General features: G+C 48.9%; 2 protein-coding genes across 3 annotated transcripts in view; one reads left to right on the top strand and one right to left on the bottom strand.

Moving 5' to 3' along the window:
* Positions 1-447: 447 nt before the first annotated feature.
* Cdx2 (caudal type homeobox 2) lies at positions 448-6,092 on the top strand. Of its 2 annotated transcripts, none has more exons than XM_050161842.1 (3): positions 448-1,139; positions 4,305-4,446; positions 5,834-6,092. In XM_050161842.1, exons 1-3 carry the CDS (start codon positions 602-604, stop codon positions 5,967-5,969), a joined length of 816 nt encoding a protein of 271 aa, XP_050017799.1. In that variant the 5' UTR covers positions 448-601; the 3' UTR covers positions 5,970-6,092. The 2 variants fall into 2 exon arrangements, with proteins under 2 accessions (XP_050017799.1, XP_050017801.1); XM_050161844.1 differs by having other exon boundaries at positions 4,305-4,450.
* Positions 6,093-6,284: 192 nt separating this feature from the next.
* The window catches only part of LOC126513491 (uncharacterized), a 23,982-nt gene continuing 4,844 nt past the window's right edge, over positions 6,285-25,422 (bottom strand). The window contains exons 2-3 of the mRNA XM_050161903.1: positions 7,777-8,123; positions 6,285-6,983 (exon numbers count right to left, since the gene is read on the bottom strand). Of these exons, the coding sequence (XP_050017860.1) occupies positions 6,285-6,983; positions 7,777-8,123 (1,046 nt within the window). The remainder of the gene's footprint in view (positions 6,984-7,776; positions 8,124-25,422) is intronic.

Below are 25,422 nucleotides of genomic sequence, written 5' to 3'. Positions count from 1 at the left end.
CCCCCCCCCCCCCCCGCCAAGACTTTTTGCAAGTCTCTTGATTTCATTCTTTGAACCTGTGATTGGAGGTTAAAGTGCACCAGGTTGGAAGGAGGAAGCTCTTTAACAATAAAGGATTGAATATTTAGCTGTGATCTGGTCCCTGCCCTCTCGTGAGCTCCCCCCCCCTTTTCTTTTAAAATGCAAATCGTGTTTCTGGGGGTTTGTGAGCGCGGTGCGCTGCGACTCGACGTCTCCAGCCATTGGTGTCTGTGTCATTACTAATGGAGTCTTGTAAACATTCGTTAATCACGTAAGGCCGCTGGCCTGGGACTCCGCGAACCAACCTGTGGTGGCGGGTCTTCCCCCGCCTCCGCAGCCTAGTGGCAAGGAGGTGGGAGGAAAGAAGGAAGAGAGGGAGGAGGCAGGACAGAGGGAGGGACTGCCCCGGAGGCAGGAGCGCCGCTAGGAGCCAGCGGAGCACCGTGGGCTGAGGTGCAGCCAGCCACCCGCAGCTCCCCGCGCCCCTGCGTCCCTAGCCCTCTGTGCCCCGCGCCTCTGGCAGCCTCCAGGATTCGTCCCCAGGCAGCATGGTGAGGTCTGCTCTTGGTCCCTCGCCACCATGTACGTGAGCTACCTCCTAGACAAGGACGTGAGCATGTACCCCAGCTCCGTGCGCCACTCCGGCGGCCTCAACCTGGCACCGCAGAACTTTGTCAGCCCCCCGCAGTACCCGGACTACGGTGGTTACCACGTGGCGGCCGCGGCTGCTGCCGCGGCGAATTTGGACAGCGCTCAGTCGCCAGGGCCATCCTGGCCCACCGCGTACGGCGCCCCTCTCCGCGAGGACTGGAACGGCTACGCGCCTGGGGGCGCTGCTGCGGCCAACGCTGTAGCCCACGGCCTCAACGGGGGCTCCCCGGCCGCCGCTATGGGCTATAGCAGCCCCGCCGACTACCACGCTCACCATCACCCGCATCACCACCCGCACCATCCGGCTGCCGCGCCGTCTTGCGCCTCCGGCTTGCTGCAGACACTCAACCCCGGCCCTCCGGGGCCGGCAGCCACCGCCGCCGCCGAGCAGCTGTCGCCCAGCGGCCAGCGGCGAAACTTGTGCGAGTGGATGCGGAAGCCCGCACAGCCGTCCCTGGGAAGCCAAGGTAAGCGGTGCTGGGGCGCGTCCCAGGTCCCGCGCGCACTGGGACTGTCGCCGGCAGTCTGCGAGCTTCTGGCCAGTAGAGGAGGAGGGGCAAGGGGAAAACCACTGGGATGGACCCCTGGTGGGGGGGCTTTTGCTGATTGCGGTCCCAGATGTGCATAGTTTGTGCTTCTCACACACGTTTGTTTAGGGCAGAGGAATGGTTTCCTCTCTAACAGTTCCTCGTTGGCAACATCGGGATACCTTCGGAAGCTTCCGACAATGTCGTAAGCTCTACGCCGCGAGCAGAATCACACGGCCGGCATTCCTTACACACCTCCCAGCCGAAAGAGGGGGCCTTGGATCCCCTCACCGTGCCTATACCACTTAGCTACCCACTCTCCTTCCTCCATCTGAGGTACCCCCTAAAGGGGTAATTGCCAGGGAGTGTGGAGATTGAACAAGACCAGTTTGACCGTTAAAGCCAACTTAAGGGGTCAGCGCTGCTGGAGCAGAGACCAGAGGCTGCTGTACGCCTGCTGGAGAGAAGGAAGGCACTGGCTTAAGGGGAAGGGGGAGTTCCAGGATCCCTGACCCTTCCTTCTGCTAAGCAAAGTCTCCCACGGAAGTCCTCTCTTGTCATCACAGAGAGCAAGAAGCAGGGAGAGGAATCCCTGAACGGACCCAGCTTCTTCAGACGTGGGCCATTTTTCTCTAACCTAACCTTCAAGGATCTCGTGTGTCTGTGCGTGTTGTGTATTCCAGACTCGGGAGATAATTGCTAAAGACCCTAGATTTGCCTAACTGTGGGACTGTTGTCGGTTTTGCCTTTTCTGATGTCCCTATGTGTGTGTGCGCCGGGGGGGGGGGTAGGAAGTGGGAAAAGTGTGACAGAGGAGTGGTATTAGAGTCCCCTTTTTGTTCCGTGGAACCTTCTTCAGCTCTTTGAGTTTCCGCTTCTCTCGGTTTGCATCTAGTCAGTACAGCCAGGCCACATGCAGGTTATGGCCACTTTACGGAGGTTTATAGCCAATTACAGCCGTATAAATCAGAGCGGCACTTGGGGGCCTGTCTCTGGCTCTTCTGCGTCACTGAGCACACCCCATGAGCGGCCTGGTGGGCAATGTTGTCGGACAGAAGGCTACAGATTAGCTTCCAGTGAGTGGGCTTTGGCTTGGTCATTTCCAAGAGGATTTATTCCTAGACCTTCCCTGCACCAGTCTGCCTGAAGGACACAATGGGCGGAGGTCTGCGGCAGGGGTCTTAGACCAACGAAAGACCTTTAGCGTACAGGGGGTGGGTGGTCCGAGACTGGGGTCCTGGGAGGGGGCGGATAACCTCAGGAGCCCTGGCCGCGGGGTCAGCAGATGAGAGGCCGCTGTGAAGTCCCGCGCCGAAGTGGCAAGGCCGCTGTCGGCGCCGGGCGCCCTTGTGATGTTAATGTGGGGAGGCTGTGGCCCGCAGCGCCGGAGCCCGACTCCTCTGCGGAGCGTCATCTGTCAAGGGGCAGAGGCGTGTACGCCGCCCGGCCAGCTTTGATGTACACCTTTTCAGCCCAGCCATTGTCTCTTTTAGGGCCCGGAAAGAGGGTGGTGACTTTCGCAGTCAATAATGAATTCTGACAACTCCTTCTCATCCCACCCCTCTTCCAGCCCCCCTGCTTGGTTCCCAGGGGGTGCGGGGCCGCCTCCCAGACCCTTGAGGGAGCGGACCTCAGAGCGCTGATTCCTTATCATTGTGTTCCTCAGCTCGCGCGTGGTGCTGACCGGGCAGCACCCATCCCAAGGCGAGAACCTCTGGGGGAACTGTCCTGTGCCTCCCTTCCCAGCTCTAATGGTTTCCTTCAGGATTCCAAGTGTTGTGCAATTCGAGCTGCGCACCCGGATCTGGTTCTGTCGTCTTCTGTGTAGTGGGGCACTCGAGAGTGGGTTTCAGGCTGGTGTGAACGCGTTCAGGATGTGTTGGATCCCTTTTCTTCCAAAGCAGGCGCGGGGTCGAGGCCGCAGCGCCCATTCAAATGCGCCTGCGGTGCTGTGTTTATGTTAATGCGCCTGGCGGGGAAGGGGGATGAAAGCTGAGGCCGCCATTTGCTCAGTAGTGGTAATTCAAACAGAATGCGGTTGTTATTAAAGCATTGAAAGGGCTTTTCTTTGATAAGATCGCCTTGTCCTGCATTGTTTGCGACTGTGTTCCCCTTTCAGAGGCTGGGGGAGCTCTCTGATCCCTCCTGTATCCTCCCAGGGCGCTTTTGTTGTGGTTTGCAAAGGTTTTTACCTGAACAAAGTCAGCCTGCGGGGCCTTAAACACCTCTGGGCAACTCCTACCCCTTAGATCTCCTTGTTCGACTAGGCACTGAGCGCTAAAACCTGCTTTGCTGTGAAACCTCTCCAACTTGAGACGTGGAACAGTTCCTGGCCAGCATTCTGTCGAAAAGCAACCACGACAGACGCAGTGAATAGACAGGCTCCAGCCTGATGCAGCAGTCCCGCGCTATTTGTCAAGGCCCTTCAGTAAAACAATCAATCCAAGATTTAATATGTTGACTCAATCCAATGATCATAGGTCACTGGTCAGGATAGCTGTCGCATGGAATAAATGGGGAATTAAAAAAGAAAAGTTGCCCTGGGCCAAACCTGGTTGGGCAGGAATGAAGTGTTCTCAGCAGGAGGGATTGTCCTTCTGATGTTCTGGAGCCCAGCTCAGAATTCCAGAGCAGGATTAGTTACTGTATCTAGAATATGATTCTGGTGGCTTTCAGGAAGCGGCCAGTTCCTGCACCCACCTTTCCACTGTATTGAGACAAAGGGAAAACCCAACAGCTTACCCTGACACCACAGTCCCAGGTGTTTTAAAGGTGGCTGTCATTTCTAGTAAACCTGAAAATGGATATTATATACCTGGGGACTCTGGCCACTCCCCCCACCTCCCTTTCTTCTGGTCCTAAATAGACTATATTTGGATTATGGGTAGGAGGGGGCTGTGTGAGAAGTTAGTTGTGCCCTGAGGCTCACACCCTTCTCCTCCCCTGGATCCTGTGGTGGATATTGTCAGCCTTGGTAGACAGTTACACCTGCTCCCCCCACCACATCAGTAAAGGAAGAGAAACGGCTCCTGGGTTAGGGAGGTTTGTCATTACCTATGACTGATGGATTGTAGTTCTTAGCCAAAGCTTCTCCTTCCTCCACAGTGAAAACCAGGACGAAAGACAAATACCGAGTGGTGTACACAGACCATCAGCGACTGGAGCTGGAGAAGGAGTTTCACTACAGTCGATACATCACCATCAGGCGGAAAGCTGAGCTGGCGGCCACACTGGGACTCTCGGAGAGGCAGGTGGGAATTGCCTTCCCAGGGTCTGGCTATTACTGCATGGGGTGCGGGCGCTGGCAGGTAGCACTAGGAAGCCTGGCCAAGTGTCCATCCACCCTTTCCTTCGTGAAAGGAAGAGAGCGGTTTCCTTTTGGGAATCCTTAAATTACCAGTTGTCTTTTCTTGATTTTTTTTCTGAATTGCTTTTTATTTTGAGGGATCTGAGAACTGCAAGATAAACCAAGGCGCTACTCAAGCATGGAACTCCACTTGGGCCAATAAAGACTTATTAGGATGGTGATTTTCAACTTGTGGGTCCAGAGATATTTACATTATAATTCATAACAGTAATAAAAGTACAGTTACAAAGTAGCAACACAGTAATTTTGTGGCTGGGGTCACCACAACATGAAGAACTGTATTAAAGGGTCACAGCATTAAGAACATTGGCAATCACTATATTAGGATATGTTCTCTTTATCCCAGCACTAGGGGAAAGAAAAAAAGAAAAATGAAGGCCCAGTCTACTCATACACTAAAGAGGCAGGGGCTGGAGGTATGGCTCCTCATTTAAGAGTCCATTAATGCTCTTTCAGAGGACTGAGTTCTGTTTCCAGGACCCATATCAGGTGACTCACAGTGGCCTGTAACTCCAGCTGCAGGGGTCATCCAGTGCCTCTGGCTTCTGTGGGTAATCTCACTCTGTATATGTGCATACACATAATTAAACATAAAAACTTGTTTCTTTAAAAAAACGAAAGAGGTTTCGCTTGGCCCACAAACGCCTTCTATAGTATAGGGGAAAGGAAAAGAAAAAAAAAATAGGACAAATTCAGTCAGGAAATTTTACAGGAAATCTCATTGCGGGCACCAAGGTGAAGACCAGTACAGTTCCTCTGCACTGAGGGCCAAAGGATGCCCGTGAAGCACACCCGAGCTGGCCACCCATCTGCATGGGGGAGGACCTTTCTGCGAGGTTTCTCTTCCTCGGTTCTGAGATTCCAAGAGGCTCTTTTGGAAAGCAACGGGGGGGGGGGGGGGGAAGCATATGAAGCCCACCCAGATGAGAACAAAGGCTATTTATTTAGAGCAAGAGAGACAGCCACCAACACTCGCACTTGGGGGGGGGGGGGGGGGAGGCAGGGGGGGGGGGGGGGGGGTCTTTTGGAAGGGGGGGGGGGGGGGGGGGGCAAGGGATGGGATTGCCACTTCTCCTCAGGCTGAATTGAGTCTGGGAACGAATGCTTCAACGTTGCGCTAAAGCTCAATGGTGTGTGTGAGGGAGAGTAGGGGATAGTGATTGGAAACTTCTGGAAGAGCCGGAGACGGTTTCTCAGGCAAGGATGATCTTGGAAGGCTGCTGCTTCCTCTTTTCATCTCTACTACCTTCTACTTTGTCATTTCTAGGTTAAAATTTGGTTTCAGAACCGCAGAGCCAAGGAAAGGAAAATCAACAAGAAGAAACTGCAACAGCAGCAGCAGCAGCAGCCGCCGCCGGCCCCACCTCCGCCACAGCCCTCGCAGCCTCAGCCAGGTGCACTGAGGAGCGTGCCCGAGCCCTTGAGTCCTGTGTCTTCCCTGCAAGGCTCAGTGCCTGGTTCAGTCCCTGGGGTTCTGGGGCCAGCTGGAGGGGTGTTAAACCCCACTGTCACCCAGTGACTCCTCCCGTGGTCTGTAGCGGCGGCAGAGCAATTCCAGGCTGAGCGGTGAAGAGCGTGGACGCTGCTAGAATCCTCCGAAGAGACCTCTCTCTTCCCACCCACAAATAATACCTACAGATGAAGAATGGGGACAGAAGTTAGGACCAGTGGGATTGTGGGCCTCAGGGGAAGATATGGTTCAGTTTTTTTCTTCTTCTTCACTCTTTTCCATTCTTGATTCTTCCTGTCAGCGATGACAGAGGAAGTGACCTCTGGGGCTTCGTCCATGCTCCCTGCCAGGACTGGCTACAGGCACCAACCAAGCCTTCAGCCTCTTCTGCCCCAGCTCTTGGCCAACAGCATTGGACTGCATTTCTGATTGGAGCCGAGGAAGGAGCGAGGCTGGGGAAAGAGCCAAGATGGCTGTTTCCTGCCGACTGCTTTCTGAGAACCAGCTGGCCATCCTGCCTCGGGGCCAGGGACAGTTCAAACTGCAGGAGCCAGAGGCAGCTGCGGGAGAAGGCTGGACTAACCAAAGTCTGCAGAACCCTCAGGTGGTCTGGGCTTGGGCTTTCTGCTCTCTCTACAGACCAGGAAGGGGTTGGTGGGCTCAGGGACTGAGGTGAAAGGAGGGGGTGGTGAGCCAACTCCAGGCCCCTGCCGACAAGGGCTTGTTTGGAAAGCCTGTCACCAGAGCTGCTGGAGGCTGAATGTATGTCTGTGTTGTAAATGCCAGAGCCAACCTGGACTTCCTGTCCTTTCCCTCGTCTCTGGCTGGTGAAGAACGGAGGTGTTGCTGCGGTTGGAGTCCTTGATCTGTGTAACAAACTAAGCCAGCCTTTCAAAAAGCCATGGGTAGAGAAGTGATGTGCGGTGAAGGGAAGTGGGGGAATTCGAACACGGTCGACTTTTATTTTCTAAAAAGACAAAAGATAAACGAATTTTCCAGATTTCAGATCCTGAGATTTCTTTGGAGTTTGACTGAAATTATTCCCACTCTCACACCCCCAGGAAATACCTTCTCCGATTGCACGCTAGAAGTGGTGCGGAGGGGAGGGGGTGACGGTGGTAAGGAAGAAGGTAGGGGAGGTTGTCGTCTGGGAAGCCTCCTACCCCTAAACTTCAGAAGCCCGAAGGAGCAGGAGCAGGTTCTGAGCCCTTCCCCTCCCCCACGCCTGGGCGCTGCGTAGGGCTGTGGAATGTGCGGTTTTCCTCGGGGTGCCTTTGGGCAAAATGCTCGTCACTACGGCTAGCTGCTTCCCAGCTGCTACAGAATCATGGGGGTGGGGTAAGAAGACTTCAGCTCCCTTCCCAATGCAAACAGACCACAACTCCCTCCATTAGTGACACCCCCGCGCGCCCAGGTATGCCCTTTAGCCCCGCGAAGTGGACACAAGCATTGATTAATATTTTTCTGTTCTTTCCAGACGACATTTCCATGGCTATATATATAGTCTTCCGAATCCCTAGACGTGTCCACGGGCCCTCTATGTCTACACGCCTTTAGAATTACCCGGAATGACCTTGTCCTCACACCCTCATTCCCCAAACACAAGAATTCCAAGATGGTTTAAGATTCAAGTGGTGGTTGCATATCTGGCGGATCTACTGCCGCTCCTGAGTGTCTGGATCTCCGGGCAAGACCGGGAAGGGAAGTTTTACCCCACCATTTAGGACTAAACCGCGCCCTGAACCCGGGCGAGGACTCACAGGAGGGAGGAGACACGCAGGGCAGGCTGTGCGCAGCTGCGAGACGCTTGTACCCCCTACCCCTGGCAGCACCTCCCCAATTTCTCCGCTCTTCTGAGTGGCGAATTTGCTGTTAGATTGGCAAAGGGGGTCCAGCGGGAAGTAGGAGTTGGCCAACCAGAGGGAAGCAGCGTGGGCGTCTGCGAGGCGGGAGCTCCCCGGGTTCAGGGCCAGGTGATCCCCATTGCCCCTAGGTGCCTCCCGCCCCAGCAAAGAGCGCTGCCCTGCGTTCTGGCCGCGCCCACACGCCAGCCCTTTGCCAGCAGCGCGGTTGCTATGCGTTGCCGTGAAACGCCTGTCAATAAACCCTGTTTGGACAGTGGAGCAAGAGCACAAGGGTTGTTTGCTTAGTGGTTAGAGGTTCAAAAGTCGGCATTGTCCTGCTGCACGCGATTACAAGTTCTTCCCCTCTTTCCGAGACTCGGCCCCCTCCTGGCGCAGAGATGATCTGGGGGTGCACCTGAAACGCAACCCAGCAAACAACCCCCCTGCCCCCACCCCGCTATCCACAGCAAACGTCTACCTGAGCCTCCCAGGCCAAGAAAAAAGGGCCCTCCGGGGCCAGTGACGCTTCAGATGACACTGTGTCATAGCTAAAGCCAGCTGGGGGAAATGTGGGATATGGTGAGAACCCGGCAGCGCAGCCTCAGTTTAGGCACTAAACTTTTAGGACGCCTTGTGCTTGGAGTTTGAAGCTGTTTTAGAGTTGATGACCCCTCTTGAGAGGCTCCCAAATGCCCCAGCACGGGGCGCTTGAGACGTCCAGCCGGGCTCAGGACGCTAGGGGGCGCGTGCGCTCTGGGAAGAGCTGGGGCTTCCCAGCTCTGAGCTCTTTCCCTGGAGACACCTGGAAAGGGCTCTAGATCGTGGCTAGCCAGGAAATTCCAACCAGCGCCTCTCTTCACCTCAGCTGCTGTTATACTGGGGCTCTTGAGATCTTCCAAAATAGCCCTAAACCTGTAGAAAATGAGTTTAGGACTGAAGAGGTAGGGACGGGACACATTTCACTAACAGAGCTTAACATGTAATAGGGGACTGGGTTTAGCTCCCAGAACCCTAACTCAGTTCAGACCAAACCTGCAGGGGATTCTTGGATGTGTTGACTTCAAACCTGGCAGGTCTGTGCTGGCGCACTCAGGAGGCTGAAGCAAGCAGATCTCTGAGTTCGAGGCCAGCCCGGTCAACAAAGCTGTTACACAGTGAAACCTGTCTTTAAAAAAAAAAAAAAAAGCGCACGCCTTTAATCCCAACACTCGGGAGGCAGAGGCAGGTGGATCTCTGTGAGTTCGAGACCAGCCTGGTCTATAAGAGCTAGTTCCAGGACAGGCTCCATAGTTACAGAGAAACCCTGTCTCGAAAAACAACAACAACAACCCCCCCCCCCAAAAAAAAAACAACTAAAGAAAGAAAAGAAAGAAAACAAATTTGGAGTAGCGATTCTTCACCTTTCTAAAAGAGCCCCTTTGCACCATATCTTTTCCCTTTTTCCCCTAAAATTTATAGTAGGTTGGAGAAATGGCTCAGTGCTTAAGGGCACTGGCTGCTCTTCCAGAAGATATAGGTTTGAGTCCCAGCACCCACAAGACACCTCATAACCTTTAACTCCAGTTCCAGGGGATCTGACACCTTCTCCTGGCCTCTGCAGACACAGTGCACAGACACGCATCCACGCTGCCAGAACGCACACAAGAGAAAGGATAAATATGGGAATAAAACCTTGGTGTGGGACATGTAAATCGAGGAAGAGGCAAGCTCTGCTTGGCTATTTTTTTTGTCCCTGTGAACAACAATGTGGCATTATTCCACCCTCTAATAAGACCAACATTTGAAAAGCAAATGGCGGCAAAGATGTCACTTCTAATATTTAGTCAGATGTTTACATTAGTCAAGAAGATCAGTTTTTAAGTAGGCATTAAAACACATTTCAGTCGGTTTCTCGCTGTTATGATTCATAACCAACAAGGGAAAGAAGGCAACATGAGCTACTGAAAACAGAAAAAGAAACAAGGTGTTTCTAGGGCTGTGATTTGCACCACAGACTGCGATTTCAGGGTCTGGTGACCTTGGGGAGCTCTCAGCTCTGACTTACAGCTCACCTGTCTGTCTTGTGGGAGTCAGATGAGGTCAGAGGAATATGTATCTTTACTGCACACGCGATAGGCCTTCAGAACGGCCAAGCTACTTTTTTTATCGTGAGCCATCTTCTGCAAAGTGCTCCAGGGCTCTTACGAAGAACCTTGGGACTGGGTAATTTCTCAAATCCTGATAGAATCGCCCATTCCTGGAATTTTTTTTTTTCTGAATCTTTTAGCTCTGGTTGCTTTGTCAAAATAGCCTCCAGTCTGCACGGCACCCACAGAGATGCATAGACTCTGGAGTGGCCGAGGCTGTAACCTGAATTCCGATGTGAAGACAAGCAAGAGGCTGACTGGTCGCTTCCCTGCTACTCCCGGAAATGTCCAAACACGTAGTTTCCAGGATGAAGATTCCTTAAAGGTGCTTCTGAACCATCCTTGTAACTGATCAGTACTTTTTTTGTATTTTGTTTTTGGTTATTTAGCTCAGAAGAAAAAAAAAATCGAGCTTTTTCATTATGAAATGATCTACTCAATACCGTCTTCTTAACTCCATGCCCCTCCAGGAGCCATTCCCAAGCGCCAGTTGTGGCTTTGACTCTCTAAGGCTCCATCGTCCCTCAAGAATGGCTAAGACAAGCGGTTTACTCCAGTCCCTATGGTTTCCCAGTCACTGAAACTGCTGGGGCAGGTATCATCATGCCAAATGAGCCTTGGGAGCTAAGAAAGAAAAGCCTACGTTATGTAGGTTTATTTGTAAATATTTAAAGTATTTTCTTAATACTTTTATATTGTATTTATATAGCTCGTTTATATAAGCGTCTGATTCTCATGAACTCCTTTAACTTTTCCTTTTGCCGGGGCTCCCTCTGTGCTTCCTCAAAGGTTGTGTTGTGACTAGGAAACCAGGCAGGTGTTAGCGGCAGCTGGAGGAGTCTGGAAGACCCCAGGGCCAAATGATCACCAAGTGCCTCAGTGTTTGCTCGTTTCCCTTAGCGACAAATCAGAAAGAATAAATCTACTTCTTATATCAGATTTCTGAGGACATTATGGAGTTAGATGTAGAAAATAGCTCGGAAATTGTTATTACTATTATTTTGAAATAGGGTTTTATTATGTAGCCCTGGCCTTCCTAAAACTTGCTGTGTAGACCAGGATGACCTTAAACTCACCAAGATCCTCCTGCCCCTGCCTTCAGAGTATCAGAACTAAAGGCATGTGTCACCAAACCCCAATTCTGAAGTCCTTAAGAAAAAGATTAAGCTAGGCTTGGTGGTCCAGTATCTTTGGATCCCAACACTCAGGAGGTAGAGGCAGGAGGATCTCTGTGAGTTTGAAGTCGGCCTGATCTACAGAGCGAGTTCCAGGACAGCCATGATGGATATATAGTGAGATGCTGTCTTTACTTTTGTTTGTTTGTTGTTTTGTGTAGCCCTGGCTGTCCTGGAACTCACTATGTAGTCCATGCTGGCCTCAAACTCACAGAAAGCCTCCTGAGTGCTGGGATTAAAGGCATTCATGCCCATACCTGATATACTTTCTCTTCTTTTCTTTTTAGACTTATTTACTTATTATGTATACAGTGGTATGCCTGCGTGGACTCCTGCAGGCCAGAAAAGGGTGCCAGAGCTCATTACAGATTGTTGTGAGCCACCATGTGGGTGCTGGGAACTGAATTTGGGACCTCTGGAAGAGCTACCAGTGCTCTTAATCTCTGAGCCACCTCAGCTCATACCAGACATTCTTTGGGAGGAAATCCCTGCGGAGAAGGTGGGGGCTAGTACCCGGGTGACCTTCTTCTGTCTCCTAAGGCTCCACTACCCAAACATTAACATTTGTTTTAACAACAGCCTCTCCAAATTGGACTCTGTGATTAACAAAAGTGGGCATAGATACTATCAACACAGTTACCTAGCCCCGGAGTGAAAAGGTGATTTTTTTCTTCCTGCAAGCCCTGGGCAATCCAGGCTGTGTGTTGAAAGCACAAACCCAAGCACAGCTAGGTTTGGTTTGGTTCTTTGTCTGTGGCTCTGGGGATTAAACCCAAGGATTCACAGGCCCCAGACCACTGAGCTACACCACCAGAACAGTGGCTGCGTGAAGACTTCCCTCAGATGGAGTGGCTACTGAATCATCTCTCCATGTGCATGCATTTATGCACACAATAATGTTCAGCTTGTGTATTGGGTTTATGGGTCCAATATTTTACTGGTAGGAGAACACCAGGCAGTTTCTGACTGTTTTAGCTTCTAGGAAAGGAATTTTCTTTTTCTTGAGGCTCATGTGTTGTTATAGAACTCTTGGGGTCAGCAGCCTGCCGTCATAATGCCTTCTACCTGTATCGTGACAGGATACATCTTCATAAAAATGCTACTTGGGGGGCTGGAGAGATGGCTCAGTGATTCAGAACACTGGCTGCTCTTCCACGGGACCTGGGTTAAATTCCCAGCACACACATGGCAGCTCCCATGTGTAACTTTATTTCCAGGGGATCTGATGCTATCACACAGACATCAATGTACAACCAAGGAGGTGGGTGGCACACACGTGCAGTACCAGGAGACAGAGGCAGGAGGATCTCTTGTGAGTTCGAGGCCAGGCAGGACTACAGAGCAAGTTCTAAAACAGCCAGAGTTGTTTCAAAGAGAAACCCTGTCTCGACAAACAAAGAACCCAACCAACAACCCCCCCAACCCATTGTTGTACATAAAATAAAAATAAAAAATGCTACTTAAATCCTCTCTAGTTTCAGGAAAGCCAACACTGAAAATAAAGTAAGAGTTAACCATCACCATATGACATACCATGGTATGTTGTGTGGTATTTAGACCATTGTAATTTATCGATCAATAGTAACATCCAAATAAGAATTGTTAAAAGCGGTTTGATCCTGGTCCTGATGCAATGTTAGTACTGTCACCGGGGAGACAGAGGCAGGTGGATGGATCTTAAGTTTGTAAGTCTATATATTGGGTTCCAGGCCAGCCAGGGCTACACAGTGAAACTCTATTGCAAGGAAACAAAGAAAATACCCACCCCCGACCCCCGCAACCGAATTAAATAACTAAATGAAAGGTTAGATTGGACAGACAGAACTGATTAGGCAGCTGAGGCTGGCCTTGAACTCCTAATCATTCTGCCTGCACCTCTGAAGTGCTGGAGACAACTGTGCTTCAACAAGTCCAGCTTTGGTCCACAACTTTCAGCATTCCTTCTTCACTCTGCCTCGGAGAAACCAGTTCGGGTTTGAGCCTAATTTTTCTTTTTTGCAGAATTCTCGGTTGTCTGAAATAAGTCTATGGAAGTCCTGGCCACACATCAAAACACCAGTGCCACTAAGCGACCAAGTCACTACCTAAGACCCAACTCAGTCATCCCGCTGACCCCACTGTTCATAGTTAGTACATCTTAATGCTAAGGCATTGATGATAAGCCTTGTGCATCCCACCTCCCCAAGGCAACAGGAAGGAGTCACACTGACTTCCTGCATGCAGAACCCAGGCTCCCGCGCCTTCCCCAAGGCTACTGGAGCAATTTCCCCCCCTCCCCCCCATGCACACAGGTGCGCGCTGCTTTCCTCCGGAGGAGGCCCAGAAGGCGGCGCTCTAGCCTCGGGAATCCCTGAAAGCGCCCCGGGCAAGCTTCTCTTTAAGCGTTGCGAAGCGCACAAGACTGCCCCGGATCAAAGCCTCTTAGCACCCTCTGCCTCTACCTGCCTGGTTGCGAGTTTCGAGGCACTTTTTAGTCCTTCTTTGGAGCAGCTTGGTTCCGATGGGCGCCCTTTCTTGTTTTCTAATTAAACATGCCCTGACTTTTAATGTTTCTATTTATTTTTAGAGACAGCGTCTCACTGTAGCCCTACCTGGCATAGAACGCATAGAGTCTAGGCTAGGATCTGCCTGCCTCTGTTTCTCAAATGCTCGGATTAACTAAAGACATAACACCACCACGCCCGGCTGTTGGTTTTTATTTATAAAATATATTTATTTATTTATTTATTTATTTATTTATTTATTTATTTATTTATTTATGTGTATTTGCTTGCATGAGTTAGGTGGTCAGAAGAGAACATCAGATTCTCTGGAACTGGAGATGATTGTGAGCCTGTGGGTGTTAGGACCAGAATCCGGGTTCTCAACAGTCCCAGATTCCTTTTTTATTTTCTCCTGAGGGCCGGAGGACGGGTTGAGACGGGGTTTCGCTGTGTAGCTCTGGCTGTTGCGGAACTCGCGCTGTAGACCAGGCAGGTCTCGAACTCGGAGATCCGCCTGTTTCTGCTGGGACTAAAGGAGTGCTCTAGTACGCCCGGCGGATTCACTCAGTTTTAAACAGCATAAGCCTCTAAATTCAGAGCAGAGGGCAGCTGGCCACCCAGCGCCGGGGGCTAGAAGCCCCTGGAGTGGACTTGGGCCACCCAACTGATTCCTGCAGCTGCGGCAAAGCTGTCCCCACTAGTGGCCACGCAGCCCAGAGCAGAACTCTCTATGCCCTCGAGGACCCGGCAGGCGGCGCTGCTGCTCAGGCTGCGCGCAAGGATCCCTGCTACCGGGGCGCAGGCAGGGGCAGCCAGGACAAGTGGGTGGCGCTCAGGACCGACTAGCTGCCCCAGCGGCTGCTTCTTGACTTGGTGGCCAAGTGCACCAGACTGAGGAAAGTCCTAGGGGATGTTTCTTGGCACAGGATGTGAATGCACCTGCACATTTCTGCCTTTTCCGTTTGCATGTAGCACTTTCACCCCCAACTCCTATTCTTTACAACGGGGTGTGCACAAGGGATGCCTCTCTGGCTTGCCCTTCACTGACTCCTAATTCTGCGCAGTGACCTGCACCTGAGCCCCAGCTACCCCGAATCTCTTTGAGCCCAGGAAATCAGAGCCAGTCTGGGTAACAAAGCAACAATCCTACCCCCCTACCCCCAACTCCATTCATTTTCCTGGCTTCTGGCAATCTGGTTTCTCTTCTTGTATTAAATGATCAGTGGATTTGCGGACGATGTCAACCTCGGCCCACTTTGGGGTGTGGAGAAGGTTGGATGACTCAATGTCGTGTCACAGCTAAATAATTTACTCAAGGTCTTCTCTTCGGGCAGTTTCCTTCCCCCGCACCCTGCCGTTGACTTCCTGCTTCAGGAGAGAGAAAGGCAGGGTTCTAATATAAGTTAATGTTTACAGTGGTGGAGACGCCTTGCTTCTCTAACTCCCAACGCTGCGCCGTCCGACCTCCTCCCGGTCTGTTAGCCTCCCTCTTCTGGCAAGACTTTTAGAAATGGAGCCAGGACTTGGATATCGGGGTGTATCCTGAAAATCAAGAGGCTAGAAGGACGGTTTTGCCACCTTCTTTCAAATCCACATTCTTTCCTGGTTCCCAGCGAGCGGTAAGTGGCAAAGGTCGAACTTGCACACGGTAGCTGCCACAGGAGCAGCGCCCCTTTTCTGGCTCCCCTCACCCCGACCCCTTAGGCGGCTAGAGAACACAATCTTAGAGATAAGCAGAGGCGGGGCTCAGTGGGGGAGATGGGCTGCCGGTGGAAGGGACCAGCAAGCAAACTAGCAAAAGGGAGCGACAAATTCACTGAGGTTCAAGACTCGGGAAAAATTTGTAAAGAGGAGGGGAAAAAGAAAGGAAGGAAGGAAGGAAGGAAGGAAGGAAGGAAGGAAGGAAGGAAGGAAGGAAGGAAGGAAGGAAGGAAGGACACTGTACAAAGAACACCCCTGGGCTTCAAGGTCACTTCTAACAGGTGTGTAAAGATGCAAGGCTGCTAGATTTTTCCATATCCATGCCTGCCTGGGCTTGAATTTCTATTAATGCACACTAACAGCTCCCTCATACCTTTCCTTCCAACACATTTAAACAGGGCAAGGGTGAAAAATGCGGGAAAAAAGTGAATAAGTTCTTTCTTTACCGTGTATATTCTAGCCGTTTGGGCTATTGGTGTTGCCCTGGTTTAAGCAATTTCAACGAAGGTTTCTTTCTGAGTGTGGGAACTGGAGAGAAGGCTCAGGTATGCTGGCTCACAATACCCAATACACAATCGATAAACGAAAAATTTTAAATAAAGAGTTATATGTGTGACTTACACATACATGAAGTAACCTCTTTTGTAGTATTTAAAAGCATAGAAATGGAAACTAAGTCACAGTTTATAACTTTTTTTAAAAAATCACTTAATGCAATGCCATGGTTATTTCTGATGTCATTATGCATATGCCCAAAGATATTTTTAACAACAAAAATTTATTGATTTACAAATTTTAAAATGGATTACTAAAAAGTGGGACTATCTTAATCTTATTTTAAAACTAATTCTTTTTTTTTAAAAAAGGTCAACCTATTTATTTATTTATTTATTTATTTATTATGTATGCAATATTCTGTCTGTGTGTATGTCTGCAGGCCAGAAGAGGGCACCAGACCCCATTCCAGATGGTTGTGAGCCACCATGTGGTTGCTGGGAATTGAACTCAGGACCTCTGGAAGAGCAGGCAACGCTCTTAACCACTGAGCCATCTCTCCAGCCCCTAAAACTAATTCTTACTTTCTTTTCTTTCCTTCTTCCTCTTCTTCTTCTTCCTCTTCCTCTTCCTCTTCCTCTTCCTCTTCCTCTTCCTCTTCCTCTTCCTCTTCTTCTTCTTCTTCTTCTTCTTCTTCTTCTTGTTTTTTTGTTTTTTGAGACAGGGTTTCTCTGTAGTTATTGGTGCCTGTCCTGGAACTAGCTCTTGTAGTTCACAGAGATCTACCTGCCTCTGCCTCCCGAGTGCTGGGATTAAAGATGTGCACTACCACTGCCCAGCAAAACTAATTCTTTCAAAATGTACTTTATTTTTAAAGTGGATAGAAATTACCCAGGGACCAATCCCTTTAAACAGGGACATTTAAGTGTTTTCTATGTCATGTCAAACAATCTGCAGAGTAGAGCAGAGCAGAGTGCGAAGCTTGCGCCGTGGTCTTCACACAGATGTCTGACCAGACGCAGAAGCACACACGCTGTAAGCTCTACAACAGTGGCCTCTGCTCTGTGCATCAGAACGTCTGTATCAAGAAAGCCGCGTGAAAACCCCTGCTTATTACCAGCAAAACAAGGGTGACACGTTTAAACAAAGGCAAAAGTTAACTGTGAAATATGTATTGTAAAACTACTTGCTGCAGCCTACATTTCGGTTGACTCATCATCATCTTGTAAGAAAAAAATTCAGGGGCTGGAGAGATGGCTCAGCAGTTAAGAGCACCGATTGTTCTTCTGGAAGACCCACGTTCAAATACCAGCACCCACATGGCAGCTCACAACTCTCTGCAACTCCAGTGTCTAACACCCTCACACAAAATATACATGCAGGCAAAACACTGATATGAATAATAAATTGTTTTTAAAAAAAGAAAGAAAAAATTCAGCACAAAAGGGTCAGACTAAAAGATTTTTTTTCTTTTCCGTTTTGCATTTTCCATGTGCAAAAAGCACAGTTTCATGACTCACACAGTTCTAAGGCTTAACCCTTGGTCAGTAGATTTCCAAGTGCAAGTCCAGCCATGCTGCCTCCAGGACTCTAAGATGCTGACATTTCCTTCCCAGCAAGTCTTCTATGGGGGAAAATTCACCAGAAGTATGCCTGGGAGGGGCTGCATGAAAAGCCTAGGAAACTATGAAACTTGCTGGTTCTTCCAACTCGACAGAGCTTCCACCGATTTCCACATTCATGGCACAGGACAGATGTCACGGGTTCCTCAGCACCGCGAGCTCGCACCTGTGTGTAAGTGTAGGTCTTTTCTACATTTGCCACACGTGAACAAGTCAGTCTGGGTCCCACCTGTCTCGGCCATCTGATGCTCTCTGATGGCTTCTCTGGTCACAGTTTTTCCTCATTTCACCCAAAGATTTTTTTTTTTTTCGAGACAGGGTTTCTCTGTAGCTTTGGAGCCTGTCCTGGAACTAGCTCTTGTAGACCCAGGCTGGCCTCGAACTCCCAGAGATCCGCCTGCCTCTGCCTCCCGAGTGCTGGGATTAAAGGCGTGCGCCACCACCGCCCGGCCCAAAGATGTTTTTAAGATTGATTTTATGTGTATGAGTGTTTTGCCTGCGTGTGTGTATATATATATACACCATATGTGTGCCTGGTGCACACAGAGATCAGAAAACAATATCAGATCTGCAAGAACTTGAGTTAGATGTGGTTGTGATGCTGCATGTGGGTGCCGGGAACTGAACTCTGGTCCCCTAGAAGAGCAGCAAGTGCTCTTAAGGGGTGAACCATCTCTTCAGTTCCCACCCTCAATGTTTATACATCAACACCAGAGTTTTATTTTCCCTTATTCAGTCATCCCTCTGCATACTTGCTATATGTTGGGAAGCACCAGGAAGCACCACAGTTGAAAACCGGTACCTGGGTGGGGAAGTGGGGAGTGTTTAATTCCTCGGGGAAGACATGCAACCACTTAAGCTTAGGAGTCAATCAGCACTGGGCTATTGCATTTTACAATTACAAATTACACGAAGGGAAACATCTTTTCATGTATATCCTTTTGTACGCTTTTGTTTATTTATGTATTTTTTTAAGACAGGATCTCACTGTGTAGCCTTGGCTGGCTTCAACTCACTATGTACCAGGCTGGTCTCAAACTCACGGCGATCCACCTGCCTCTGCCTCCTGAATTCTGGGACTAATGGCCTGTGCCACCTTACCCAGCTAGAAGGGATGACTTAGCAGTTAAGAGTGTTGCGCAATCGTGAGGATAGGGATTTTGATTCCTGCATTCAGTTGACAAGGCCGTGGTTGTCCCAGGCATGCCGGCTCTCTGTTCCCATCTGTCTGGAGACAAGGGGGCTGGAGCTTGTTGGTTTCCAGCCAGGTGGAGGAAAACTCAAGCCCCAGGTTCTGGAAAAGTCCTGCTCAAAAGAACAGGTGGGGCCCTGATGCTGTCTTCTGGCCTCCTTGTGAGCCCAGGCACGCGCATCTTTAAACACAGACAAACAAACACGTACAAAACACTAAGCAGACAGACACAGGAGAGGTGACAGACTAGACAAGCAACTTTTGTGACTGTGTCGTGGTGGGAGGCAGCAACATGATCTCTCAGAAAATATCCATTTCTTTCTTTAATTTTTTTTTAATTTTATGTGCCCTGGTGTTTTGCCTGTATGTATGCTTGTGTAGGGGTGTCGAAGCCCCTGGAACTGGAGTTACAGACAGTGTGAGCCACCATGTGGGTGCTGGGACTTGAATTCACTCAGGTCCTTCATAGTAAGAGCAGTCAGCGCTCTTAACCACTGAACCATCTCTTCAGCCCCCAAAATAACCATTTCTTAATTCTTAGAACCTGTGAAAATTGCCTTAGAGCAAAAAACTTGCCAGGTGTGGGGGCTCATGCGATCCTAAGCAGGGGCAGCAGATTTCTGTGAGTTTGAGGTCGGTCTGGTTTACATAGCAGGCTCCAAATCAGCAAGGGTGAAGCAGTGAGACCCTGTCTCAAAACAAACAAACAAACAACAAGAAAAACCCAACCCTAAACTAACCACAAACAAAAACCCCTCCACCAAGGGCCTCTCAGGTAAAGGTGCTTGTCACCAAGTCTAAGGACCTGAACTTGATCCCCAGGATGCTAGAAGGAGGGGGCAGACTCCTGCAAGTGTCCTTTGATGTCCATACACTTGCAGTGATACACGAGCACTCCTGCACATACGCATGCAAGTAAGTAATAAATGTGGTTTAAAAAAATTTTTTTCATACACTTGCAAATAAATAATAAATGTAGATTTAATTTTAAAAACACCCTTCAGCTGAAATAAAAATACACACAGGTACAACTGAATTAAATCTCCTGGGCTGGGGCTGTGCTCAGGGGTAACAGTGCTTGCCTGGCATTCTTGAGTTCCTGAATGTGATCACCTGTAACACACACACATGTGCACACACACACACACACACAGTTAAGTATTTTGACATGGATAGATCTTTCTGGGCGATTCGTGCCATCCCTATAAGCTAGTGAAAGCATTGGTATAAAGAGGAGACAGGTACCCCCAACACTATGTGACACCCACACAGAGAAAGAGGAGACAGGTACCCCCCAACACTATGTGACACCCACACAGAGAAAGAGGAGACTGGTACCCCCCAACACTATGTGACACCCACACAGAGGTGAAGGACCTGGGTAGATTCTGTTGCTGTAAGCCACCACGGTCTTATGAATTCGTTAAAGTATTCAAATGGAGCACACAGAGAGAAGTGATTTATAACTCTGATCAAACACCCCAAACTTCGTTTTCTATGACTGTGTTCCTGTGGCCACTCATTCTACGGGCAGGGACTTTAGACGGAGTACAGCAGGGATGGCCAGTCCCACTCCAACGGTCATATGAATTCATTAAAATATCCACGCAGGCCGGGCGGTGGTGGCGCACGCCTTTAATCCCAGCACTCGGGAGGCAGAGGCGGGCAGATCTCTGTGAGTTCGAGGCCAGCCTGGTCTACAAGAGCTAGTTCCGGGGACAGGCACCAAAGCTACAGAGAAACCCTGTCTCGAAAAATCCAAAAAAAAAAAAAAAAATCCACACAGAGCACACAGAGAGAAGTGATTTATAACTCTGATTAAACACCCCAAACTTCGTTTTCTATGACTGTGTCCCTGTGGTCGCTCATTCTACAGGTGAGGACTTCAGACAGAGTACAGGAGGGATGGCCAGTCCCACTCCACCCTACCTGGAGCCTGGAGAAGGACCTGAAGGACCAGACTGGAACCCTCTGGAGATTTTCCTAAAACCTAGTAAGTTTGAATTTGAGCCAACATAGTCTACAGAACAAGTTCCAGGACATCCAGGACAACACAGAGAAACCCTGTTTCAGAAACTGAAACCCAAACCAAAACAAACACCAAAAACACCCTACTAATGTTTTTAGAGACTTAGAGTCAAAGGCCAAGCTCATTCAGGTTTATTTATATATAGTTTTGTTTCTGTTTTTCTTCTTTCTTTTTTCTTTTCTTTCTTTCTTTCTTTTCTTTTCTTTTCTTTTTTTTTTTGAGACAGGGTTTCTCTGTAGCTTTGGTGCCTGTCCCGGAACTAGCTCTTGTAGACCAGGCTGGCCTCGAACTCAGAGATCCGCCCGCCTCTGCCTCCCGAGTGCTGGGATTAAAGGCGTGCGCCACCACCGTCCGACTGTTTCTGTTTTTCAAGACAGGGTTTCACTATGCAACCTTGGCTGTCCTGAAACTCACTGTGGAGATCTACCTACTTCTACCTCTCAAGTGCTGGAATTAAAGGGTTGCACCTGACTCTATAGTTTATGTGCGTGGGTATCTGAGCATTGCATGCATGCAGTACTCAATCAGACCAGAAGAGGGCATCAGAGAACCTGGACCTGGAGTCAAAAACACTGTGAGCCACCATGTGGGTTCTGGGAACTGATCTCAGGTCCTCTGGAAGAGCATCCAGTGTGCTTAACCACGGAGTCATCTCTCCACCCCCTATCCAAGCTTCTTACACAGTGGTTTAGAGCTTGTTCCCAGAAAACCTGGTGTGAGTGGATGGAGTACCAGGGCCTCAGTTTAGAAACAGGTCACTTCCACCCACACTTCTAATTGATTGAAGCAGTATCAGCCTTCAGTGAACACACAGATTGTTGATATTGCCAAGTTCTTCCTTCCTCCCTTTCTCCCTCCCTTCCCTCCTTCCCTTCCTCCCTCCCTCCCGTTTCTCTCCCTTTCTCCTCTCTCCTCCTTCTCCTTCTCTTCCCCCAACCCTCAGTCCTGTGTGTGCCACCATAATGGGTATAGTTTTTTCTTTTAACCTAAAAATCTATTAAATATAGAGATAAACTTTTTTTTTTCTGGTCATTTCTCCCTGAAATAAACCCAACACACAAGGTTATACATAGAGACTTATCACTAGAACATTCTTGTCCCAATCCGGGGAAAGTGCTGGGACATGGCTCAATGACAGGCACCTAGCACATGGAGGCTTCTCAGTTCATCCTTAAGCATCTCAAATTACAAAACAAATAACAGCCGTTGAGGCTAGCAAGATGGCAGTGTGGGCAAAGGTGTCTGCCTGCCTGTGCACTGTGTGGACGAGTTCAATCCCTGGGACCTCACATGGCAGATGGAGAAAACCAGTTGCTGCAAAAGTGTACACAGGGCACACCTACCTCCTTCAAATAAAGAAAGAAAGGTGTTAAAAAAATAAATAAAAACAAGGGGCTGGAGAGATGACTCCGCAGTTAAGAGCATTGACTGCTCTTTCAGAGGACCCAGCTTCAATTCCCAGCACCTACAGGGGCAGATCATAACTGTCTGTAACTCCAGTTTCAGGGGATCCCACATCCTCACACAGACATGATGCAGGCAAAACACCAATGCACATGTAATAAAAAATGAATATTAAAAAGATTAAAAAATAAAATAAGGACTGGAAAGATGGCTCAGCAGTTAAGAGCACTGATGGCTCTTCCAGAGGTCCTGAGTTCAATTCCCAGCAACCACACGCGGGCTCACAACCATCTGTAATGGGATCTGATGCCCTCTTCTGGCCTGCAGGTGAACACGCTAGTAGAGCACTCATACCAACAAACAAACAAACAAAAATGAATGAATGATAAATAAATATAAACAGCTTGGAAGGTGAGCATACACAACATTCAATGGTTTGTTAATTCCAAACTCCTCCAAGCACACTCTGCCCCACTACCACTTATTCTCAGTTCTGCCTGCCAAGAGAACCTGTTTGAATCATTACCTGTCTTTTAGATTTTTGCCTTTCCCTTAATAATAATAAAAAAATACGAATGTAATTTGCATTTTTCATCCTATAGAAATTTGGAAATCTCAGTTCCTCTGCACTATCTCTGTTTTCTTGGGTCTAAGGTGGCCAGCCTGGTCTTCACAGATTGGGTCTAAGGTGGCCAGCCTGGTCTACATATTTGGGCTGGACACTATACAAGTGGTGCTGGGGCTTGAACCCAGGACTTCTGTCAGTCCAGTTGATCACTCTATGAATTGAGTTACATGCCTAGCTTGTTTGATTACTTAGTTTTCCAAGGCAGAGTTTCATTGTGTAGCCTTGGCTGTCCTGGAACTCACTCTGGCCTCAAACTCACAGAAATCCACCTGCCTCTGCCTACCAAATGCTGGGATTAAAGGTGTGTACCATGGCCACTACCACCCAGTGAGCTCATACGCTCTTATGGAATAAAAAAAAAATGAGAGAAAAATTATGGTCAGGGACCACGGCCTATGAACAACAATGTGTTGCCATGGGCGACTTGCTTGTGGTACCTTGGCCAGAGGATGCTGCTCAGAATGAGGTGTAATGCTATCATTGTATTTTCTCCTCTCCCTGCACCCAGGACATCCCACACCACCTCCACTCATGCTGACCCTGAACTGCGAGGCCTCCGGGTATTCTAAATCATTACTTCTAGATGATTAATGAGGTGAAGGGATTCTCAGACTTCCTGGAGCAGACTTCCTTGTATCTTGATATATTCACTGTACTTCCTGTGAGACAAGTGGCAATTTAGTCAATATTCTTTAAATACTGCCGACTTTTCTCAACAACAACAAAAAGCTCAAGTAAGGGAAGAAAGCTGTAATTCTACTCAGAGTTAACCACTGACAGCATCTTCCACGTTTATTTTTAACTGAAATGATGATTCTTTCCACCTGTCAAAAATACAGAGTGGGGCTTGGAGAGCGGCTCAGAGGTTAGGAGCATAGGCTGCCCCTGCAGTGGACACAGTTGAAGCCACAGACTCAGAATTTGTTTGCAAAGTACCTTTGTCTCTCCCGCCTCACTTCCAGATGCCACCTTTTTTTTCTTTTCAAGCAGGCTAGAAGCTGTTTTCCAGTGCAGGACTGTGCCATCTGGGACGCTGACAATAGACAGATTCTAAATAGGTGAGGTAAATATTACACCACTCAGAGCTAGTCTTTCTTAAAAACAAAACAAAAACGAGCAAAAGGTTTCACTATGTAGCCCCGGTCCATCCCGCCTGAAATGTGTGATATAGAAGAGACTGGTTTTGAACTCCTGCCTCTGCCTTCAGAGTGTTGAGAGTAAAGGTGTGCGCCACCATACCCAGCACCAGACACGTTTTAAGAACAACTTTGGTCAGGCATGGTGGGGCATGCCTTAAATCTCAGTCGTTTGGTGACAGAGGCAGGTGTATTTCTATGAGTTCAAGACCAGCCTGGGCTATCTAAAGACTGGATAACACATGGCAGTCCAGGTAACTCTCACTACATATAGCACACCCTGACATTTCTCAGTCTATCTTATTTGATTATTATTATGTGTGTGTGTGTGTTGTTTGAGATGGAATTCATGGCCTTGGGCATTCTAGGTAAGACCTGTATTGCCCCTTATGGTAGGTCTCTGCTTCTATTTTTATTTAAGTCAAAATATCTAGTTACAAACTATTACATTGACTTCATCAACTGCTAATTAGTTACATCACAGGTAACTGACAAATACTCAGAGAAGAGGAGTATGTTTACGCGACTATAGGTAACATTTATCATCTCAGAAAGCACTTTCCAAATGCATTACATTTTTAAAGGGATTTGAAAATTATTTTTTTATGTGTATAGGTGTCCTAATTCTATGTAACCCTCCCTGTGCACCGTGTGTGCAGTGCCTCGGGAGGCCAGAAGAGGGCACTGAATACTCAATGGGACTGGAGTTACCGATGGTTGTGAACCCCCGTGTGGGTGCTGGGAATCAAAGGCCAGTCCTCTACAAGAGCAGCCGTTGCTCTTAACCACTGAGCCATCTCTTCAGTCCCCACATGGCTTCTTTCCTTTGACACTCAGAGCAGTCCTGTGGAGTCCCTCAAATGACCACTTTGACAAATGCCCACAGACACTGAGTCTTCCGAGTCCAGAAGGGAGGCAGGTGGTAAACACAGAAATAGAGGTGGATTCTTCTGACCGACAAATCTCGGCCTTCCTCCAGGTCCTGGGCTAGAATGGATACAGTGTTGCGTTCTGCCTGAACACTAATTTTAGTTCTGAGCTTTCTGATAGCTAAGGCAAACAGTGGGTGCAGAGTCTGGCTGTTTAATGAAAGCGAGCACACACATTTGAATAAACTTCCTTCTGGCAGTGAATTCCAGGACACAGGCTCCCTGTAGAGGGCTACTGTAAATAATGAATATAAAACACCAAATTGTCATAACAAGTTTCATTTATTAAAGATTTATTTATTGTTTGTTTGTTTGTTTTCAAGATAGGGTTTCTCACTGTAGCCCTGGCTGTTCTGGAACACACTCAGTAGACCAGGCTGGCCTCAAACTGAGATCTGCCTGCCTCTGCCTCCAGAATGCTGGGACTAAAGGTGTGTGTCACCACAACTCAGCTCAAGATTCTATTTATTTATCATCTATCTATCTATCTATCTATCTATCTATCTATCTATCTATCTATGTGTGTGCACTTGAACACGTGCATGCACATGCAAATGCAGGTCTCTAGAGAGGCCAGAGGAGGGCATCATATCCCCAGGAAATAGTTCTAGGTGGTTGTAAGCCACCCAGCACGGGTGCTGG

This window comes from Alexandromys fortis, unplaced genomic scaffold (genome assembly GCF_014885135.2).
Source record: "Alexandromys fortis isolate MF-2015 unplaced genomic scaffold, M_Fortis_MF-2015_v1.1 scaffold_118, whole genome shotgun sequence".
Taxonomy (NCBI): domain Eukaryota; kingdom Metazoa; phylum Chordata; class Mammalia; order Rodentia; family Cricetidae; genus Alexandromys; species Alexandromys fortis.
Note: the sequence above shows the minus strand (reverse complement) of the source record. Positions and strands in the feature narration are given on the sequence as shown.